Raw genomic sequence first — 19,537 nt, 5'->3', positions numbered from 1 at the left:
ATGAAAATTTGATTTTTCCCCACTGAAAAGATCGAGTCATTACAAGCAGTGTTTAGTTATCAAAGCTACACACAAGGAAGAGAGAGGCAATTTACAAATTTTAGGTTCAAAATGTCTAATATTGTGTTCTTTATGCTTTATTATTCTCTATACATCTCCCTAATTGGCTTGTTTACTTTGCATGCACATGTGCGATAAGAAATATTATTACATTGCTGAAAATTAATCTTTTAAATAAAAACATTAAACAAAAGTAGTTCAGGCCTACCCAACTACCAGACTCAGCACCGAATAATCCTGAATTCACCGGTAGATCAGACCAAACTACCCATTTTCAAGGTGTGAGTCAGTACGCATTACACAGTATCATACCCTGAACAAATTTTGAGTGGTGATGCAATGCAATGCAATGCAACCCGGCTCAGAATTGTCACTATCACATCGCATACTAGGCAAGAGCGGTGTCGCGTCTGATACTGTGAAATGCGTACTGATACACACCTTGAAAACGGGTAGTGTGGTCCGATTTACTGGTGAATTCAGGATCGTTCGGTGCCGTGTCTGGTAGTTTGGTAGGCCTGTAGTTGTGGGCATATGAAGCAATCAACCTGGCACTCCAATGATAACTTACCATTAGACATGGGCATCTGCTGCTGGTTAAACTGCTGGTACTGCTGCTGTTGTTGATACTGCTGTTGATATCCAGGGTACTGTGGAGGAGGAGCCTGCGGTGCTGCCATCTGTTGTGGAGGCACTCTGGCAATGGACGGTAACTTGGGGTGTGGGTTCAGTGAAGAGTCTGGGGGTGAGTAGCTCATGCCATTCCCCTGGGGTGGCTGGGGCTGCATCCCCATACTCTGCTGGGGTGATGGCTGCATGGTCATGTTCCCCTGGGGCAGGGGCATGTTCTGCTGGGCCACCATTGTCATGCTCTGCTGCTGTGTCATGTTCGTCATGGGTTGGGGTGCGCCAGGGCTCATCTGGTGATGAGGGTTGGGGGAGAAGCCACTCATCCTGAAACCAAAGATATCAGTGCATAAGAAACTTTTATACCTACTATTATATCAACTCAAGAGTTCAAATGGATGTGATCACACTGATATTTCCAACCAAATGAATATATGTGTTCCTAGCTAAGGGAAATTAACTCAAAAATAAGAATGCTAGAAAAAAAAAACAAGGTGAAAACAATTTAACAAATAAAATAGATATGTGCTTAAAAAACCCTCATAATTTCACCTCATGTCCCAAAGGCATTTCAAATTAAGACAACTACAAATGAAAATTTGTGCCACAGAGGCGCGGAGCCGTACCCATCATCACTCATGTGCGGCATCATGGGACTGCCGTGCATGCTCACAGGGGACTGGTGGTTACTGTAGTTGGCTGTGTTACTGCGACTAGAATGGGTGCTGGAATACAGGGTTCCTGCGCGGATACAACAAAACAAATCAATAAAAATATTTTATGTGATTCGAGAGCATAATTTTGATGGGTGCTTATACTTACCTTCACTAAATGATGACATAGAAATGCTCTTAATTTTTCAGTTACCATATTGACAGTTGTTCTTTATTTCAAAGTATAAGAAAAATTAATGTTTATAATTAGTGTTTTCAGGAGTTTTAAATACAGCTCTACTTTTTATTTGATGATACAAAAGTGTGATTCAAAATATATGCGGCTACAAATATAGGTATAAAAAGTATCTGAGAATAGTTTGGTAAATCATTGAATTCATGCTATGTAGGGATTTTCAGACATCCATAAAACCAAACTAAAGTAGAGAACTGGAATTAACTTAAAAAAAAACAGAATCGACAAACTTTCAGGATGGAAAACTTGCCACTGAAATCATGACTAGTGACATTCTAATACAAAGTGGTGATGAAGCACACGTCACTGCACTCAGGAGGTGGAAGATAGAGAGAAGTCAACCAAATCTAATATCACAGCATCCAAACTAAATATCTGCACTGGAAATGACAATTTTCTGCTTTGCAGCAACTTGGAGGAAATAACTTCATTAGATTCCAAATGCAGATAGCAAGTCTCAACTCAAAATAATTCTACAAGAATTCAGACACAACTATAACTAAATCAAGCCACAAGAAAAATTCAGTCAGCCAATTGTGCCAGAGAGGAAAAAAAACAGTGGATAAAAACAAAATGAAAGATTCCACATCTAAATCTCCATCTCAGATCACCTGCTGAGTGGCCGGACGCTGTGCCTGGGAGCGAGCCGTACGACGACCACCTACCAATGCCACTGTCATTGTGGTGATCCCCCATGGGGGAGTCACGTGGCTTGATTGGCGAGATTTGGAGGCAGCCATTGAGATCTTCTGAGCCGTACTCTGCACTGTTGGCACTGCGCATCTGAAAAATAGGAGGAAATGAAACACTGATTAAAATACTGCATTTGATGTATGGCTACTGTCTTATCTTAGAACAGGCATGCCATTTGACACACATTTCAATAAGAGCAAACAGTGCTTTAAAGAAAAGATTGGAAAACTCAACCTCCCTATTTTTTTTCTCTCTCTCATGGTAAAGGAAAAATAGAAAGTGATAAAGAACAATGTATTCATATTGCAAATACAGTTTCTTACAACCAAACATAATACTTGTGGCTGAAACCAAAACTTATCATTTCCGGAATAAAAAAAAACGCCTTGTGACATAGCATCAGGAAGCTATCAACATAACATGTTAGCTATTCAGTCCTTGTCCTGGGTTCCATCTCTCCCTCTCTCCATGTGTTTGTCACATGAGGGACGCAGATGGCAACATCATGTTACAGCACATTCAGAACAGCAGGCTAACAGATCCACAGATCAAACATGGCGACATTTGATGCTGAGTGGATGCCCCGCAGGAATTACACAACAAGCATTCAAGTGGGTCGGCCATATTTGATCCATAGATCTGTTAGTCCGCTGTTCTAAATGTGCTCTTACACAACTACTGCAAATGCCCCCCGCAGCCCCCCCCCCCCAACCCAGGTCCACATTATGGAGCATGTCCTTGTCTCAAATGCTGCAATTACCAGGCATGTTCAAGGCACCCCAGGAATTCTGTACAGCGTTATCAAGAGCGGGGATCACAGAGGATCTATTTTAGGTTGGACTGCTGCATCAATTTTGTGGCATATTAAAGATAAATGTGTTCTGCCTTTGATCTCTTTGAGATGGTAATTGGCAAGGTCAATCCCCCGCGACCCCCGCTCCACATCACATGCTGTATATCTGACAGCGTATTGAGAACTTTTTTTCTTAAGTTAACAATTACGCTCTGCTCACCAGACCTTGCAAATAAAGTTCTTCCTTGTAAAATAATGTTAAACCACAACTGTTTATATACCTTAAAGCATGTTCTTAATATCCAAATGTGAATTCCAGAAATGATATTTTCCAATCTTCAAACAAGCACATGACTATAAAGTATCCTATATCCATACAGTTATACACATACCAATACATGAGCAGAAGTATTGTATGCCTTGGCATTGTCAGCGCCAGACAGTGACAAAGACTGTAGATTGTAAGAAAAAAATAGGAAAAAATGTATCAGTGGCCATACAGCCAACAGTCTGGAAATTATTGCGTAAGGGAAAAAAAAACTTCCAAGAAAAAAATCAGATTTCAGATTTAAATTGGAAATAATCATGTCTGCTGACAGTCCCAAAATGTGCATGCCACCAATGATTCCAAACAATGTATTGTATGTGTCACTTCTTAAGACAATTTCCAGTCGGGTCATGTGACGATCCTAGCCTATGATAAATTTTAAGTGATTTAATCTTCGCCCAGAACAATGTACTATCACACGGCGAAAATTCTGGAAAACATGCACCAAAAATCATATGACAACGTGGTGTATATATATATTTATAACAAAAAGCTGATTTTATACTCTGTCATCAGTCCAGAATCCAGACATATAAACAAACTGTACTAAAGGTAAAGACATCAAATTTGAGTGCACAAGTACGAAAGTGAGACGAGATTGAGACAAGTGCAACAGAGATAAAAACTGCTAGGTTACAAGTAAAATTTTGCTAAATGTGTGAAAACATGTGGCAGCTCAAACATTACTAAACTGACCCAAAATGTACAAAGTACAACCCAGAGCCTGTTATTCAAATTCTTCACATATTCAATCTATCAATAGCAAATATTTAGCTATCAAATGACCAAAGCTACCATTCATAGCTTATCTCCAATGTCTAAATCAGCAGTCCAGAGATAAGTTCACAGTAAGACTTGTCATATCCTCTTACTTATAATGCTGGCTTCATTTTCATTCAATTCCTATGAAAGATTAACTTACATCTAACACATAAAAATCTATCTTTTCATTTAGCCCTAAAAAAGGAGCTGAATTCCTTCCCTCCTCCTACAAGATATATATGAGAGTTATGACTGCCAATGAGAGAGTTATGTTGGTCTAGCTACAAACACACTACAAACTACCTGGACGAACATACACACTTTTCACCCTGAAAATGAAGTGATAAAGCTTCCAGAAGACAAGTACACATGAAAGTTAATCACCCCCTAGCTGCTCGAGGATGCGTGTTAGTCTGTTAATCTGACTGCATTCAGCAAGAGTCCCTGTGTAGTTAGTGTGCATCAGCTAGGTCAACATAACTTGTTCTGAACGGTCTGATACAGTATTAAAAGCAACGGTCACCTCAGTGCATGCTGTGCTCCCTCATGTCCTATAATATGATATGTACATATCTGTAAGGTGACAGGGATTTTTGTAAAATAAAAAAGGCCTTAATTCAAATAAATGACAATCAAATACTGCCCATGACATTCGGTGTAGTACCTTTTTTCGAGCCTGCTGCTCCTTCTGTGTGTGATTCTTGACATGCTTGCGGAGAGAGCTGGGGTCCGTGTACCTCTTAGTACAGCCTGGGATCTGGCAAGCATACGGTTTCTGGAAGGAAAAATTAAAATGGTATTTATATTTATCAATAACATTTGATCGCCCCGAGTTACAGGATCTTCTAGAAACTCCCCCCTCCCCAATCATCATTGTGTTGAAGAGAACTACTTATGTTGTGTGGAGAGTATATCTATACTCTAACTTCTAACTCAGGCTAATTAGGATGATTTTATTGGTTAATAAACCACGACTATAAAGGTTATTAGAGGGATTTTTACCACCAAAAATTAAGTTTCCAAATTTGCTTAGCAGTGACAGAGAACAAAAGGAGGTTTAGACAACAATCACAATGAGGTCAGTGAAACTCAGGGTGCATAGATCCAGGCACTTCTCACCAGACTTATTTAATATACAGATAAAGACTAATTACACGTCCAATATATCTAGAATGAGAGAAACACTACAGATGGAGAGCATACAATCTTAACATTTGTGTTGGTGTAAATGACAGGCATGAAGTGAAAGTTCTCCAAGTCCTGAGCAGCCCTGGCGGCTATGATAGACAATTATTTGGAAAAGTGGACTGTTAAAGCTATCTGTTAGCATATACACATTTTAGAGGTCAAGGAAAAATCTTCATTCACTTAGAAAATGAAAAAAAAAATCTGTGCAAATTTGTCCATTCATCAAAGTTTTGTTGAAAATTTGTCATTTGTGTAATTTTTTCATTTGTTTGTCTAAAACAAGACTTCTTTAAGATATAATTAAGAATACAGTGTTTGAGTTCTCAAATCGACCATCTGTAATTTATTTTATCATATTATTTTTATCATATTATCATTAAAATCTACATCATCATTACATTACACTTGTAAACTTGATCATGCCCTATCATAGAGGCAAAATCAATAAACCATTCTCTGTATGATTGTTACTCTTTGTGACTTTCTATTCATGCCAACAACTACTTGAAAGGAGCTAAAAAATACATCTTGTACCTCAGCTTATGCAATCTGTTGTTGCAATCGACTGACTTGTCCTGTTTTCATAAGCTGTCAACCTTCAGGACGCAGCTGATTGATGATGTGTTTAAGATCTTGTGACAAGTTTGGATGTAAGGCTTAGATTGTTCCATGTTCTTGATATTACTGAATGTAATTTTTCTTTGACACTCAATTTTGTAGATTCAACTCCTTTTAAAATATTCTTAAAGATCTTTGGACTGGACTTTCTGTAACTAATTATAACTTTTTTAATGTATTTTTTCATGGTCGGGCAGCTCCAAGCTCTTAATTCTATCCCCTTAGCATACACTTGGGTGGCAGTGAAGCCTGATACAGTTTGTTAACACAGGGCTCATGACACAAGGCGTGAAAGCTCAGGTCTAAATTGTCCTGATCACCATGTGAACAGCCAGGATAAATACTTTTTATTTTCTTAATGAATGAGAACAAGTATGGCTAGGGGTCCATTAGGCGGATTTCAAAACTAAAAATAAGGTTCCTGACAGAGTTGATGCCTGTTGCCCTTTTTTCCTCCTTTTTTTTTATTTAGTTATTTTAATTTTTTTAGGTTCTTGTACAAAAGTTCAGCTAAAAAGACCTTGACAGCTAGGATGCTGAAAGGAAAAATTAACAATAATATGGGGTTATAACTTTTATTGTGCACCATTAAACACATGAAAAAAGGGTGATTTGATTCCTACTGGTGCAAAACAATTATGACAAAACTTATTTCAGTGAACAGTCTGTTTCCATCATGCCACAGGTTAATGTTTTACCACCTTTGGTGCCCTCTGGTGGACCTTTCTCCCTGCCATGATGTTTGTCTTGAGACAATCATGTAACATGACCAAAACAGACTGTTCACTCAGTAAAAATTTTTGCCCCAAAAGGTATCAGGTCATCTTTTTCTCAGTAATGACATAATTTCAAAATTCCATGATTATTCAGCTTTTTCTGTTTACTATTGGCAATATGTGAAAACAGACACCAAGCAGTTCCATTTACATACTAGCATATCCAATCTCATTTAATTCCTCCACACATATATTATTTTGATATTACAAACTGCATCACTTGCTCCCCCCCCCTCCCCCAATTCTATGTCCCCTATAATGTTCCCTGGTTATGAACTCTCTGAAGCTAGTGTTCCATAACACAATTATCAGTATCTAGAGAAGGAAAAGTTTACATAATAAGTTCTAGATATGGCCAAACAGGAAGCCTAGTATACCTCTCACAGGTTCTTTATCAAACCCCCCAGTTCTCCACAGCAGGCAAAGTGCTCCTATCTGCCACAGTTTATCCTTTCTACATGCTCAAGTTGTCAGGGTGGTCTGACAAAGGCACATGATTTTTCCAGTAAAAATACGTCTCATTTTCCACTTCAATTCAAAAACTTGCCCTATGCCTGAACATTGTTGAACTTGATCTTTATAAAAGGTATGAGATGCAAATAAATTAAATTATGGTGCAGAAATCCCTCTATTTTTTTTTCTCCACTAAGACTGTTTGTTGTTTCAAAACCTGAAAGGAGTTATCTTAAAGTGATATTGCTTCTTCAAATCACAAAATGCATTTCTGTATAGTTATCCTACAGTTTGTTCCTTTTTTCTTTTTTTTCCCAAAAAGTAAAAAAAACAAAAAAAAAAACAGCACTAGAATTTTAAATGGTGAAATGGCATTCCAGTCAGTCCTCCAGCCAGGCCTTGTAGCCGTCAGCTGTACCATGTGGTGCCAACGTATCAACTTCTGGACCCTCTTAAATCATAAAGTCAAAGAAAAGACAAGCTTTAGCTTTTGTAAACTTGATAAAACTGTGAAGTGCCTTAATACCAAAAACCCATAACATGAGATGATAAAATGTTCTTCTGAATCAATTTAAAATCTGAGCAGAGTTACAATTATATTGAAAGCTTGCCAAAGTATGACAAATACAAAGAGGGGAAAGATTGGGCAATAGAGGAAGTGAGTGTCACAATTTTTTGCTTCATTAGTACCAACCAAAAGCAATTTTGATGGCATTCTTGTAAAGAAATCCTTGAGAAAACTCGAGGACATCTGCACATGGCCGCTCCTCCCCCCGCGAAGGTCTGAACAGTTCTTCTGAATTCAAAGGCACATTCTCCTAGACAAACATCTCGCCATTTTTCCATTTGCTTTTTAACTTTTTTCCACAAATGAAAAGGTGAGGAAAGGGGTCTCAAGATGTGTCTCCAAATTGATTAGAGGTTTCAATTCATTGCACACATCAAACATGCTGCAGTTTGTGCCAGGTTGTATGGGACAGAAGAATAGGTTCCGCAGAAAAAATGTTGAAGTAAACAACATGAAGCACGCTCTTGTTTACATGCCACTAGTCAAGACTAGTTAGGCTTATAAAGCATCTATTGTGAGTTTAAGAAATCTAAATGTGGGCCCAGATGGGTTAGAGCAACTGCTATTCTATTAAAACATACAAACTGTGTAGTTTGATCAACAAAAAGTAGCTTCAAGCTAGTTTTCGGCCGCGGTGATGTATAGGGTGCACCTGCCCCTGCCCCTGCCCCTGCCCCTGTGCGCTGTAATCTTGAAATTGTCACAGACTCCCAAAGTTAACCAAACTCATTCTTATTTCACAAAGTTAACTGTGTTTTCAGACAATGTCGCAGAGCTGCTGAACTGGAAGAAAAAACTGATTCGATCATTGACCACAAGGGCAAAAGTCAGGAGAAAGGCAAAACTGGCGGGGAAATAAGGCACTGCCTTGATTCCACAGTCCCATTCACCTTCAGTCTGACTATGCAAATAAAGTCCACATTTCACTGAACACGACACTATCAACACCTCGATGGCAGAGATGTTATCGTTGCTTGCTGTATTAGACTAGCCCCCCTGACATGGGTTTTTTACAATTTGCTCTCTATGGTCCCTTTATAAGCTCATTTTCTACAGTTCCACAACAGTGACGATAGCCAAAGAAACCATTACAGTAGGGTTTGTCATCAAGTCACAGAAAAATTTCTACAATGAAAGATTTTTAAGTGTAAGTGCACCATTAATGGAATGTCAAAAATGTCCCAATTCATTAGGCTATTATCTTAAAAGAGTTAATTTTAGGTCATGTGTGAAAAAAAATTCTCATAAAACATCTGAACCACCTGCTGTCGGTACAAGGACTGGCAATAGCCTCAGAGAATAAAGTGTTTTTCTAATCTTATCTCGAGATAAGTTCCTTGTTTAACCATTTTTAAATCATGTTTGTTTTACTGATGTTGCAAAACCCATCTGAGATTTGCCGCCGTCTGCAGCTTCATAGCCAGGTCTTTGGATACTGGAGGATATCTCAGTCAACTCCCTGGATATTCAGTGAGAGCCTTGCTGTGCTGGCGTAATACAAACTTACAGACTTATTCAACAGTCCCAAAACACAATTATCCCCATGTCCAATTTATATTACAGAGGCCCTGTCCTCATCAAGGCCACTATTGTTGATATTTTGAAGAAGGTTGCCCCTAGTACTCTTGGCACCATGTGCCCCCGGGGGCTACTGCACCCCCATTGTTCCCTGTTTATATCCTAGGGCTAGAGTAATAAAGTATAAGATTCCATTGAATTTCAATTAAGAACTGGCATTGTGTTTGACAATTCATAACTGATGGATATTAAAAAGAAGCCTTTGTTCCACCTGGCTATGATTTGAGGATAAGGGATGAAGGCTTCAAATGATTAAATGGGGGTTCACATTTGTTTTTTTCTTTGTAAACAATAGTGAGTAGTGTAGGGCAGGGTAGGCCGGTGTATAGCTGCATATAAAAACATCTTCCATCCCTGTATCTCCTATACTTACTGCTGTCCTCATCTTACACCCTGTTTTTCCAATGTACTTACTGTGTCTAAATGTGTTCTCTGATGTTTGGCCCTGTCCGAGGAGTTGCTGAATGCTTTCTGACAGCCCGTGTGTTGGCACAAGTATGGCCGCTCTCCTGTATGTGACCGTAGATGAATCTTCAGATTCTCCAGGCGTGAGAAAGCTTTATTACAACCTTCAAACTGAAAAGAGTAAAAGAGATAAAAAAACATAAAAATGTTGTCACGAAGCACACCATACGTTTTTTTTTTTCACCAATACTTCATATGAATGTTGTGCAAATAGTAAATTTTATCAAGGCAGGTGTTGTCAGTTTCCATTTGTATGGTAAATAATCTCACCACATCTCTAATAAACATGTATATCTACAGAGCTTGTTTCAAGCCTTGTTGCCATGTAGGATAACATTCATGTGATGTAGGCCCTCAGCAAGAACCAGGCGTGTGCCCCAGCATTTACATTGGTGTTTGCTGCCTTCAGGGAAATAGAGAGCTACAAATGATCCATGTCACACCATGATTCTGCATAAAATCTCTTGGGTTGTATACTTAGAAGGTTAGCTGCATGGCAGATTAAAGAGCCAAATTTTAGGATATTTGTCATATTTCTAACCTTAGTTAAATAAAAAGTTGCATTCAAAATTCCAGTAAGCTCATTGTGTAATTTAACCCATTAAAACTTAACATTAAAATCATATAAGGAATGAAAGAGAGAAAATTTCTTTGGGCAAGCACAAATGTCCTTTGACAGAGTCGACATGTTTGCAATGAACCATGGCAACCCTCTGTGAACCATGGTGGTGATTTTCTGAACTTTTAATACCAAATGTGTCACATTCTGTTCTCTTTTAGAGTACACTCCATCCACTGATATGTAGGTTTCTAGTTTATATCCTTTCAAAACTTGACAAAGGTATGGCTAAAATGTCTTTACCAAACGCGTCAGGCATTGGAATGAACAATTGCATGATGTTTCATCTCTAACGGGATGTGCCCATGTTAATGCTCCATCGGATATTTCTCAAGAATATCACTTTCAGATTTTCCAGTTTTTCAAAGCATATTTCCTAAAAAAATTATACCACCATAATTTAAGCAACATTTCTTCTTTCTTTCTGGTCATGCTTTCTATAATGGCAAACATTTAAGGGCAAATAAGGTAAGTAGCTTTTACCAAGTGTTTTCCTTTAGTTACAGTAACAAAAAAGGTCAGGAGTCATTCCCTGGATACCACTGTTTAACAAACAGTTTCAATGACAAAAACAAACTTACCAAGTCTGAACACTGATTTACCAAGCTGTTGCTTTAACTTGTACATTTAATTAAATTACAATGGCAATCGTTAATGACCCAAGTTCTCCAGAACAAAAAAAAAACTTTAATTTCTGGACATGTAAATTTTAAGTGGAAATGCAATTAAGTGGAAAAATGTTCCCTGGATGTATCCAATTGTAAGCAACGAGAGTCGGGAATCTGTTCTTTTTTTTTCTTTTTATTGCTATCATTATTTAACCTATATTTGTTTAATCACAAATATTTTCAACGTATATGGCCGAGTAATTTTGATTGAAAAGCTGAACTAGGCATGACAACTACACATGAAATTTGTGCAAATCACAGGCCCAAGAAGTGCTACTACATGGTGTGGTGACTGTACTATTAACTGCTCCAGTACAGTTGATCTGTCCTCCAAACTCCTGCTCTTTGATCTCTTGTAACTTACTTCTACTTTCAATACTTCTGAAACACAAATAATGGCATGCACTTGGCCAACCCCAGCCTGTTGTCACTAACCATTAAACCCAGTGGGAAAAATGTTCAACAAATGGTTTTCATGTAATTTACTCTAACATAACCAGCTCTCAGAATAGTGCCTTGAAATTGAAGCCACTTGTCCATGGATATTTGCTCTCGATTTACACAGCACAGTTTGGATTCTGAAAAGACATCTTTTTGAAGTTGTTTTTTCCCTACTGCGATCAATCTCACAAGTAAATCAAAAGGTCCGCAAAACAATGCCCTATTATTTCCAACCGCGTCAAACTTTTAGATCAAACAATCAATTCATGATAGAGAGATATATGGAATCTTAAGGGCCGCAGTGTCAGAGACACCTATCTTTACTCTAATAAAAACATGTCAGCCCATCAAACAAGTATCTTCATCTTTTTTTACAGCTCAGTGAATGATACTGAATATTCTGAAGTATAACTAAAGGGTTTTAACTTTATCAACATGGGGGAAGAGGGAGGAAGGGGGGGCATGAGCTCTGTTGCCCAGTTTGATTACCACAACCTACGTCACTTTTACAGCAAAACGTAAATTGCTGACGACAGCAGTGACACAATGGCTGTTATCATAGGTATTTACCCAGGCCTGCGGCAGACCGACTCTACACCAATACACTGGGAAAACTCATCAGCAATACCAAAATGACTGGGACAGTATGCAGTGGAGAAAACGGAAAAAAACAAGAGATGACAGACAGAAACATTCTACACCATGCTGACTGAAAAACCATCCACAGGCTGTTGTATTTGATGAAAGTGTTTGGATCCAGATGACTAATAACAAGGCTCGGCACTTCAGATCGCTGTAATAGCTTGACAAAATGTTTACATATTGCGCAAACTGCAAAAGGTAGTTCAAGGGCAAGTCAGAGTACAGCTAGCAATACTCCTTGCACCTAGAAAGTTGTTCACTTGGTGCATGCACCCCTGAAAGGCTACATATTGTTATTAAGTGTTCTTCAAGCATTCCTGTGATAATTTTTTGGTGGTAAAATGAACAAGGAGAGGAGAAAAAGGAAAAGAGAGCAACATCCTTGGAATCCTCTTATCAAATTTTCCTAACCTATTATTCTCTTTTCACTTATAATACCATATCTTAAAGTTTTTATTTATAAAGGTCTCAAGATACTTCACTCCCTAAAAAGAAAAGAAAGAAGAAAAAAAAAAGAAAATGGCTCCATGTCTTTTTATCCCAGTTTTAATGTCTGTTTACTCTGCCTGAGGATCATAATGTTAACATATTCCATAGCACTTCTTAGAGAGGAACAATCTCAAGTCTGCTTGCTAGAAAGGAACATTCCACGAGGCTAAGCTGATTTGCTCAAATTTTAATCTCACAGCTTTGAACCAATCTTGTAAAAGACATGGACTAATCATGATAAGTTGTGAAAAGTGTGGGTGTTACACCTACGCAGCGTCATGTATCATACTGAGCATCAACAGGTCATACTTCTGTCTGAATGTCTAAATTAACATGAGAAAATTAAGTTGTCGGTAAAAAAAAAAGTAAGAGAGAAAAGAAAAAATGGTGGAATATTTTGCTGCATGGTCCTTCTATCCACACAATGGAAGCTATGTAACTATTCTATATGTCTATTTAAGTTATTATATATCTCAGTACATCAGACTGAGACCAGGTGCAAAGTACACGATAATCCCTATATCCATGTACAGTTAAAGGTGTAAACTACGTAATTATAATCAGCAGAAATATATATGTATGGTATGTGCTTTGAAAACAGGATGTCCTCTTCCCTTTTGAATCTACCAGTGATAATCACACATCTGAAATAATACCTACTAATGACACAAAACCTACATGCACCAGAACGTTTTCCACTGCTGTGAATGTTCATGTATTTTCAAGTTGAAAATGGTGCTTTTGAAACTGCCTGATGCCATGATGGATCGACAAAGATAATTTGGAAGACTGTCAGAAAATATCTATGGTTCCGCCCCTTGATCACTGTCATAAAACCTCAACACCCCAGTTTGGAGAATTTATTTTATGTCCACACATGTTACAGCCAGAAGATGAAGAGTGAAATGCGGTCTACATTTGACACCAATAAATATTTTCATAAACCGTGGAGCATATCTTAAACCAAACTAATCAGAGACATTTATTATTTGGTTTGTAAACTGTGATGGTTCAATGAGGCCTGGGAAAAAGTCATCAAAGCAAATGTGATATCAAGGTTTTGTACATACTTGACTGCAGTGATATACATTGTTCAAAACTCACTTGACTTTTTCTGAAACACCTTTGTAATGAACAAGACTTCTTTCTTCTTCTACTTCGATGGGACTTACAGATACACAGAAAGGAGGAAAACAGTAAAGGGGAACATTGTGACCTTAAATCATGACCCGTGAGGTATATGGTTGACATTTGTCTGTTACATCAGACAGCAGAGTTTGTCACAGAAAGGAGACATTTTTGTTCTACTGAAGATACATAGGCCTTCCCCAGCAGGTAGCTCTGCCTAGACAGCTTTCAGTGGGTTGGGTTTCACTAAGAATGTGCAACAAGTGCTTAAATTTCCACTTAAACCACTTGCAAAAACTTTCACAGGTAGTCCTGCTATAGGGGTCTTTACCAAAAATACCAACATTTTCTTTTAAAAGCTTTCAAACCATTGGGGCAGGCTTTCGTTCGATGTTTTTTCAACAGCAGTTCCTGATGAAGTTTTGTTTTTTAAAGCCATCTTGTGCAAATACCATCAACATTGAAGCAACAAATGTGTAAATTCCCCGGGTAATTGATTCCAACTTACAGCACCAGTTCAACTGTCAACTCAAATTTTACCAAAGCTCTTTGATACCCCTTTTTGTCTTGACACAGCAGATGTGGACCCCATAAGACAGCAGCATAATCCCTCTGTCTGCCCGCGTCTGCGTGACACCCCGACACGTTCACAGACCTCAGCCATCACAACATGCGGGTATCAGAAGGCCTGCCGACTCACGAAAAACACTCATTTGCTCTTAATTTTCACCTCAGTTCATAACATCACAGGTTCTCAAATGACCAATGGTCAGTGGTCTCCTTTGTGAGTCCACAGTCTTGAAGTAAATCATTACCATTTAATGTGTTCCTAGTGTTGCTGAGAGGTGTAAGGTGGACCAGGTAACAATATCAGGTGGAAGGACAGGGAGTTAACCACCTGTAGAATGAGCTGATGAGAGACAAGACAGTATCAAAATAACGAGTACAATGAAACTTTAGACAAATTCAAATACAATTAAATGCACATTTTTCTCTATCAGGTGACAGCTACAAATTTGTGTGAGCATACACTTGGGACATTGGATGGATTTTCCCCACATTTCATGGAGTTAAAAAGGGGCAGTTTTGATGTGTTGCTATAAAAAATAACAAAATGACTTAAAATATGCAATGAAACTGTATGTCCATACATAGAAAATAGAAACAACACAAATGTAATGTTAAAAGAAAACAAACAAGAACATTTTTCTGAGGATATTCTTTTCTTGTTATACAAGTACATAAAAAAGGCAGAGGCAGAAAAAGATAGTGAGCTATGTAATTTTGAGGAGTTTTTTTTTTCAGATACTTAACACCCAAAACAAATCAAAAGAAACTGGATTAAAGGTGCAATTTGTCTGAATGAGGCACAGTTGGAGTTTTTTTTTTCTTCTTCTTCTTGTAGTGGTACTTATCCAGTGGCTATTTCATAAGAACAGTTTTTAAGTCTGGCATTGTTTTGTTTAAACATAATATAGCACACACAGGCGTGATGATGCAGATCCTAAACTATGTCCGTGCTTTACTTTGTTTATTTAGAGGCTGGGTTGCATCTGGATGTTGGACAAGAGGCTGCAATGTCCAGGTAAGAAACACACCTGTCCACACCTGACTCTACCTGTCCACGGAGAACAGGTATATACATTTGTCCTTCTTTGCAGCATCAAACTGCTATTACAGAACAAGTTCTCTACACGCTGGGACCTATAGACATCTTTTATCTTTCCCCTGCTACTTGACACTTCATACAAAAGAACCATTTTCCCTGCGAGTAAACAGCTACAGGTTATTCGCCTTTTCTTTGCAAACCTGCAGTGACCCAACCTTTCATAATGTGTAAGACGCTGAAAAGTTTCAAACAATAATGGCTTTCAACTTTGTATCAACAAAACAGAACAGATTTTATTTGTAATGGACAATTCTTCAGTTATCCTTTGATTTTGTTCTTTATATCATGTTATTACGGGATCCACTTTAAAGCGTATGAATTCTTAGTACCTCTTGTGAGGAAATCTTTCTATGGTCTTTCTCACCTTTCTCTCTTTAACAGGGGCGTAAAAGATGCTTTTGTGAACAGAAATTTGTGAATAACAAACATAAAAAAGAAACACAGTTAAATCTTAGATAAGAAATCTTAAAACACAACAAAGCCCCAGGTTGAAAGGCTCAAATTTTGCTGAAAACAGGACTGAGGCTGTGTTGCAACGTCTGGGCAACAGAAATTCTGGTCGTGTTTTATATCTTATTTTCTCCTAGGCTTTTCCATTACATCAAAGTGTCAAATGTGAGCCTAAATTATGAGATAAATAAGAGTCTTGTTGCTCAAAGTGTAACAAATTGTTCCACTGTAGTCATCAGTGCTGGTGACTCAGCTTTCTGTCAACAAGCTCTACCCACAATACTACCAGGTAAACAAAAACACCACTTCCAAACAATTGACCAATTCACTAAATCATACAATTAATCATTAACATGACTAACACTTCCTATTTCTGGGTGTAAGAACATGCCCGTGTACATATTTATTTTTTGGTGCATGTCAAGTTACGTCAGTTTCTTCCATAATTTTTGATAGCGTCTGAACGTTATTGATCTGGTACCAACAAAAATAGGGATAATAAGGGTATAAATCAAATCTTTTTTTTTTTTTTTCAAAGCGCACCTACACTGTGAGAACAAGCAACACAAAATCAAATTAGACTTTTATGACTGCCTCAGGTTCTGTTTCATTTTTACACAGAACTAAATTCCTTCATGCACCTCTTTTTCTTTTTAAAATCCTGGCTGTGCTGGGTGTTACATCATACACTATACAGTACCCTGGAGGTGCTTTGTGTACAGCAGACAAGGTTCACAGAGATAAAGGAGAGAATGGCGCTCTGTACCAATGTACGACTCTCTGACACAAACTGAGACGGTGTTATTTAATCTACAGCAAAACAACTACTAAAACAGTGTGACGGCACAGTGACGTCTTCCATTTCATACAAATATTTCTTTTTCACATCCCTTTTTTTTTTCCAAAATTCAGCATAGTATTTTTTTCTAATTTCTGTCCAGTAAAACAAAGGTTTGCCTGCAATTCACCTTCAGTGACATTTGTCTGATCTAGGTACCATGTTTAGTGGCTGCTACCTAGCAAAAGCCAAACACAAATTAAGTCTAGGTTCAAGGGAGCCTATCCTGCTGATTTGCAGAGGCATTAGTACAGTTTTTCTAATATAATTTAACCTCAGATGAAATGAAGGCTGACTGCATTACAAAAGCATGACCATTCTGCTCCACGTAGAGTACACAGGAGATCAGGACCAGATCACTGGTTTGTGTGGGTTGCCTCTCCACAGCTGTCACCAGACATGTCACATACACAATATGTATGTGGAGTGCACTACTTACCAGACAGACTGTTTTCATTTCTGGTAGATCTTATGTCCTTATTACAGTTTCTTATTTTTTTGTTGTTCTTTACCATATTGTTCTTTACTTTTGTGTCGAATGCAGTTTGTATGATTTACGACCAGCCAATTTTGATTGTTCAAATTTTCTTCTTTCACAAAGCAAAAGAAAAACATCTTTCTGTCAGGTTATGAAATGTCACCCATACATCTGTAGAAATATGAATTCTTTTTTTTTTTTTCACAACTTCACTGTAATCCAAAAGTTTTAAGTTGTCAGATTAGTAGTTCTTATTTTACAAACTTCACGATCAAACTTCCTCAGAAATTAACAAAATGAAAACCTCATGTGACACCTCAAGAAACTTATATAATTACATAAAAACTGGACGTAAATTCAGGTGGCACCTGGAATATCAGCTTAACACTTTACTAATTAAGTTGACTTTCGACATTAACCACTTTGCAGGTGCATTCAAACTTCCTCAGAATAAGAGAGAGTAATATAATCACATGAAAACTGGATCTGAATTCCAGTGACATCTGAAATATCAGTTAAACATTTTAATAACTAAGTTTATTTACAGCACTGAGCACCTGTATTCTCCACTTACCGTGCATTTATTAGGCTTCTCTCCTGAATGCACACGCATGTGTATCAACAGTTTGTAGCGTGCATTAAATGGCTTATAGCGTCGTTGACATCCCTGCCAGAAACATGTAAAATCTTCCCCTTTTCGTTGATCAATGTGCACTTTTTCAATATGGCGGACAAGATCGTCCTGCTCATTAAATATTTGGTTACAGTCAATCCACTTGCATGTAAGCTGTCGATTCTCCCCATCTTCTAGTTCATAGTTCTCCCCATTGCTGTTGTACCCCTGCTGTTCTACTGCCTGTGGATAGGGTGGAGGAGGGCGCGGAGGCGGGTGCCGCGTCGGAATCATCTGAGAATGCATTGACGATGGAACAGGAGGTGGCTTCATGCTCGTTGGAGGCATTGCCGGCTGTGAATTGAAAGAGTTCATTTGATTCATTTGTTCAGTTTTAAAAGTGTTCATCTGATTCATCATCATGGTGTGGTCCATCATTTCCACATCCCCTTGGCGGCCCACCATCATATTCTGCATGCTGCCCTGAGGAGGCATCCCGTTGTGGGGACCGTTCTCCAAGTTACCCATGTAGTTTGACACTGTGGACGCATCGATGAAATCCTGCTGCTCTTTGGCATTTTTGTAAAAGGAGGCTGACATGTGAGACACTGAGCTGGTCGGTGTGTTCAGCCTGTTGCTGGAGGACCCTGAGCCGGTGGGGCTGCTGCTACTGTTTCGTGCCGATAAGTGTCCATAACAGCCCGCCTGCAGCCCCATCTGTGGGGACATACAGTGCCCATTGACGTACGCTACCAACGAGGTTGGTGAGGTACGGATAATACGATCCAAGTCCAGGCCTTCTGCAGAGAGAGGGGAGATAGAAGAGAGCGCCCTCTTCCTCGAGCGAGCAGACTGGCGAGGGCTCGCAAAACTGGACCCAGAGGGTGAGGAGATTTCTGGGATGAAATTTGGAAAGGGAGATAGTGAGTTCTGGCTGCCAGCATAGTGGGACAGTGAACTAGGGGGTGGTAGAGACTGATCTCCATAGTCACTCCCACTGATGGCTGGCAGGACTTTATACGAGCTACCGTTCCACTCTTGTTTCACAGGGGGAATGCTTGGTTCAAGAAAAGATGGCCGCTCACTTGTGTTGCTCCCTGGAGAGCGCGGCGTGTCTGAGGACACTGACATAGCGGGAGTGGTTGCCTGGTGCCGCGAGTTGTTGAGACGAATGCTGGATACATCACTGGGAGTTGGCGATTGGTTCTGTAGCATGTGATTGGGCAATTTAATGTGGCGTGGACTCATGCCGCCATTCATAGGCATCAGTTTTGAGCTCATGCCATTAACGGCACTGAAGTGCGATGTGGCTGGTGTGTAGGACGAAGATGTTGCCAGCCCAAAACACTGGGGTCCAAATCCATTACTATAGCCTGGGTCTGAAATGGACAAATCCAATATTGATTTGATGGAATTGTAAGGTTTCACAGTCTAAAAGATACAAGAACATATGAAGTCATGTTGATCAAAGTGGGATAGTTTTTCAAATCACTGTTCAATGTGTGGTTACATAATAATGCCAGATTAATTGTCACTAAATACTCGATTTCATATAAAATATGACCACCTTTCATGTTTGTATAAATAGGAATACTTTAGGTGATTCTGTATTAATTGATTCTGAAATAACAGGAGACTTAATGGATACGAAAAAATTATATTTTCAGAAGCTACTTTAAACTTT

At 38.7% G+C, this 19,537-nt stretch overlaps 1 protein-coding gene across 5 annotated transcripts in view; it reads right to left on the bottom strand.

The window, feature by feature from the left end:
- The window catches only part of LOC106174882 (zinc finger protein GLIS3), a 46,711-nt gene that overhangs the window by 4,168 nt on the left and 23,006 nt on the right, over window positions 1-19,537 (bottom strand). For 4 of the 5 annotated variants that reach the window (XM_013556636.2, XM_013556634.2, XM_086998769.1 and 1 more), the window contains exons 3-8: window positions 17,815-19,232; window positions 9,768-9,929; window positions 4,837-4,947; window positions 2,208-2,379; window positions 1,314-1,428; window positions 632-1,014 (exon numbers count right to left, since the gene is read on the bottom strand). In XM_013556636.2, the coding sequence (XP_013412090.1) occupies window positions 632-1,014; window positions 1,314-1,428; window positions 2,208-2,379; window positions 4,837-4,947; window positions 9,768-9,929; window positions 17,815-19,232 (2,361 nt within the window). The remainder of the gene's footprint in view (window positions 1-631; window positions 1,015-1,313; window positions 1,429-2,207; window positions 2,380-4,836; window positions 4,948-9,767; window positions 9,930-17,814; window positions 19,233-19,537) is intronic. The other variant, XM_086998771.1, reaches the window with a different exon arrangement.

This window comes from Lingula anatina, chromosome 1, assembly GCF_051362555.1.
Source record: "Lingula anatina isolate TDL-2025a chromosome 1, LinAna3.0, whole genome shotgun sequence".
NCBI classification, from domain to species: Eukaryota; Metazoa; Brachiopoda; class Lingulata; order Lingulida; family Lingulidae; genus Lingula; species Lingula anatina.
Note: the sequence above shows the minus strand (reverse complement) of the source record. Positions and strands in the feature narration are given on the sequence as shown.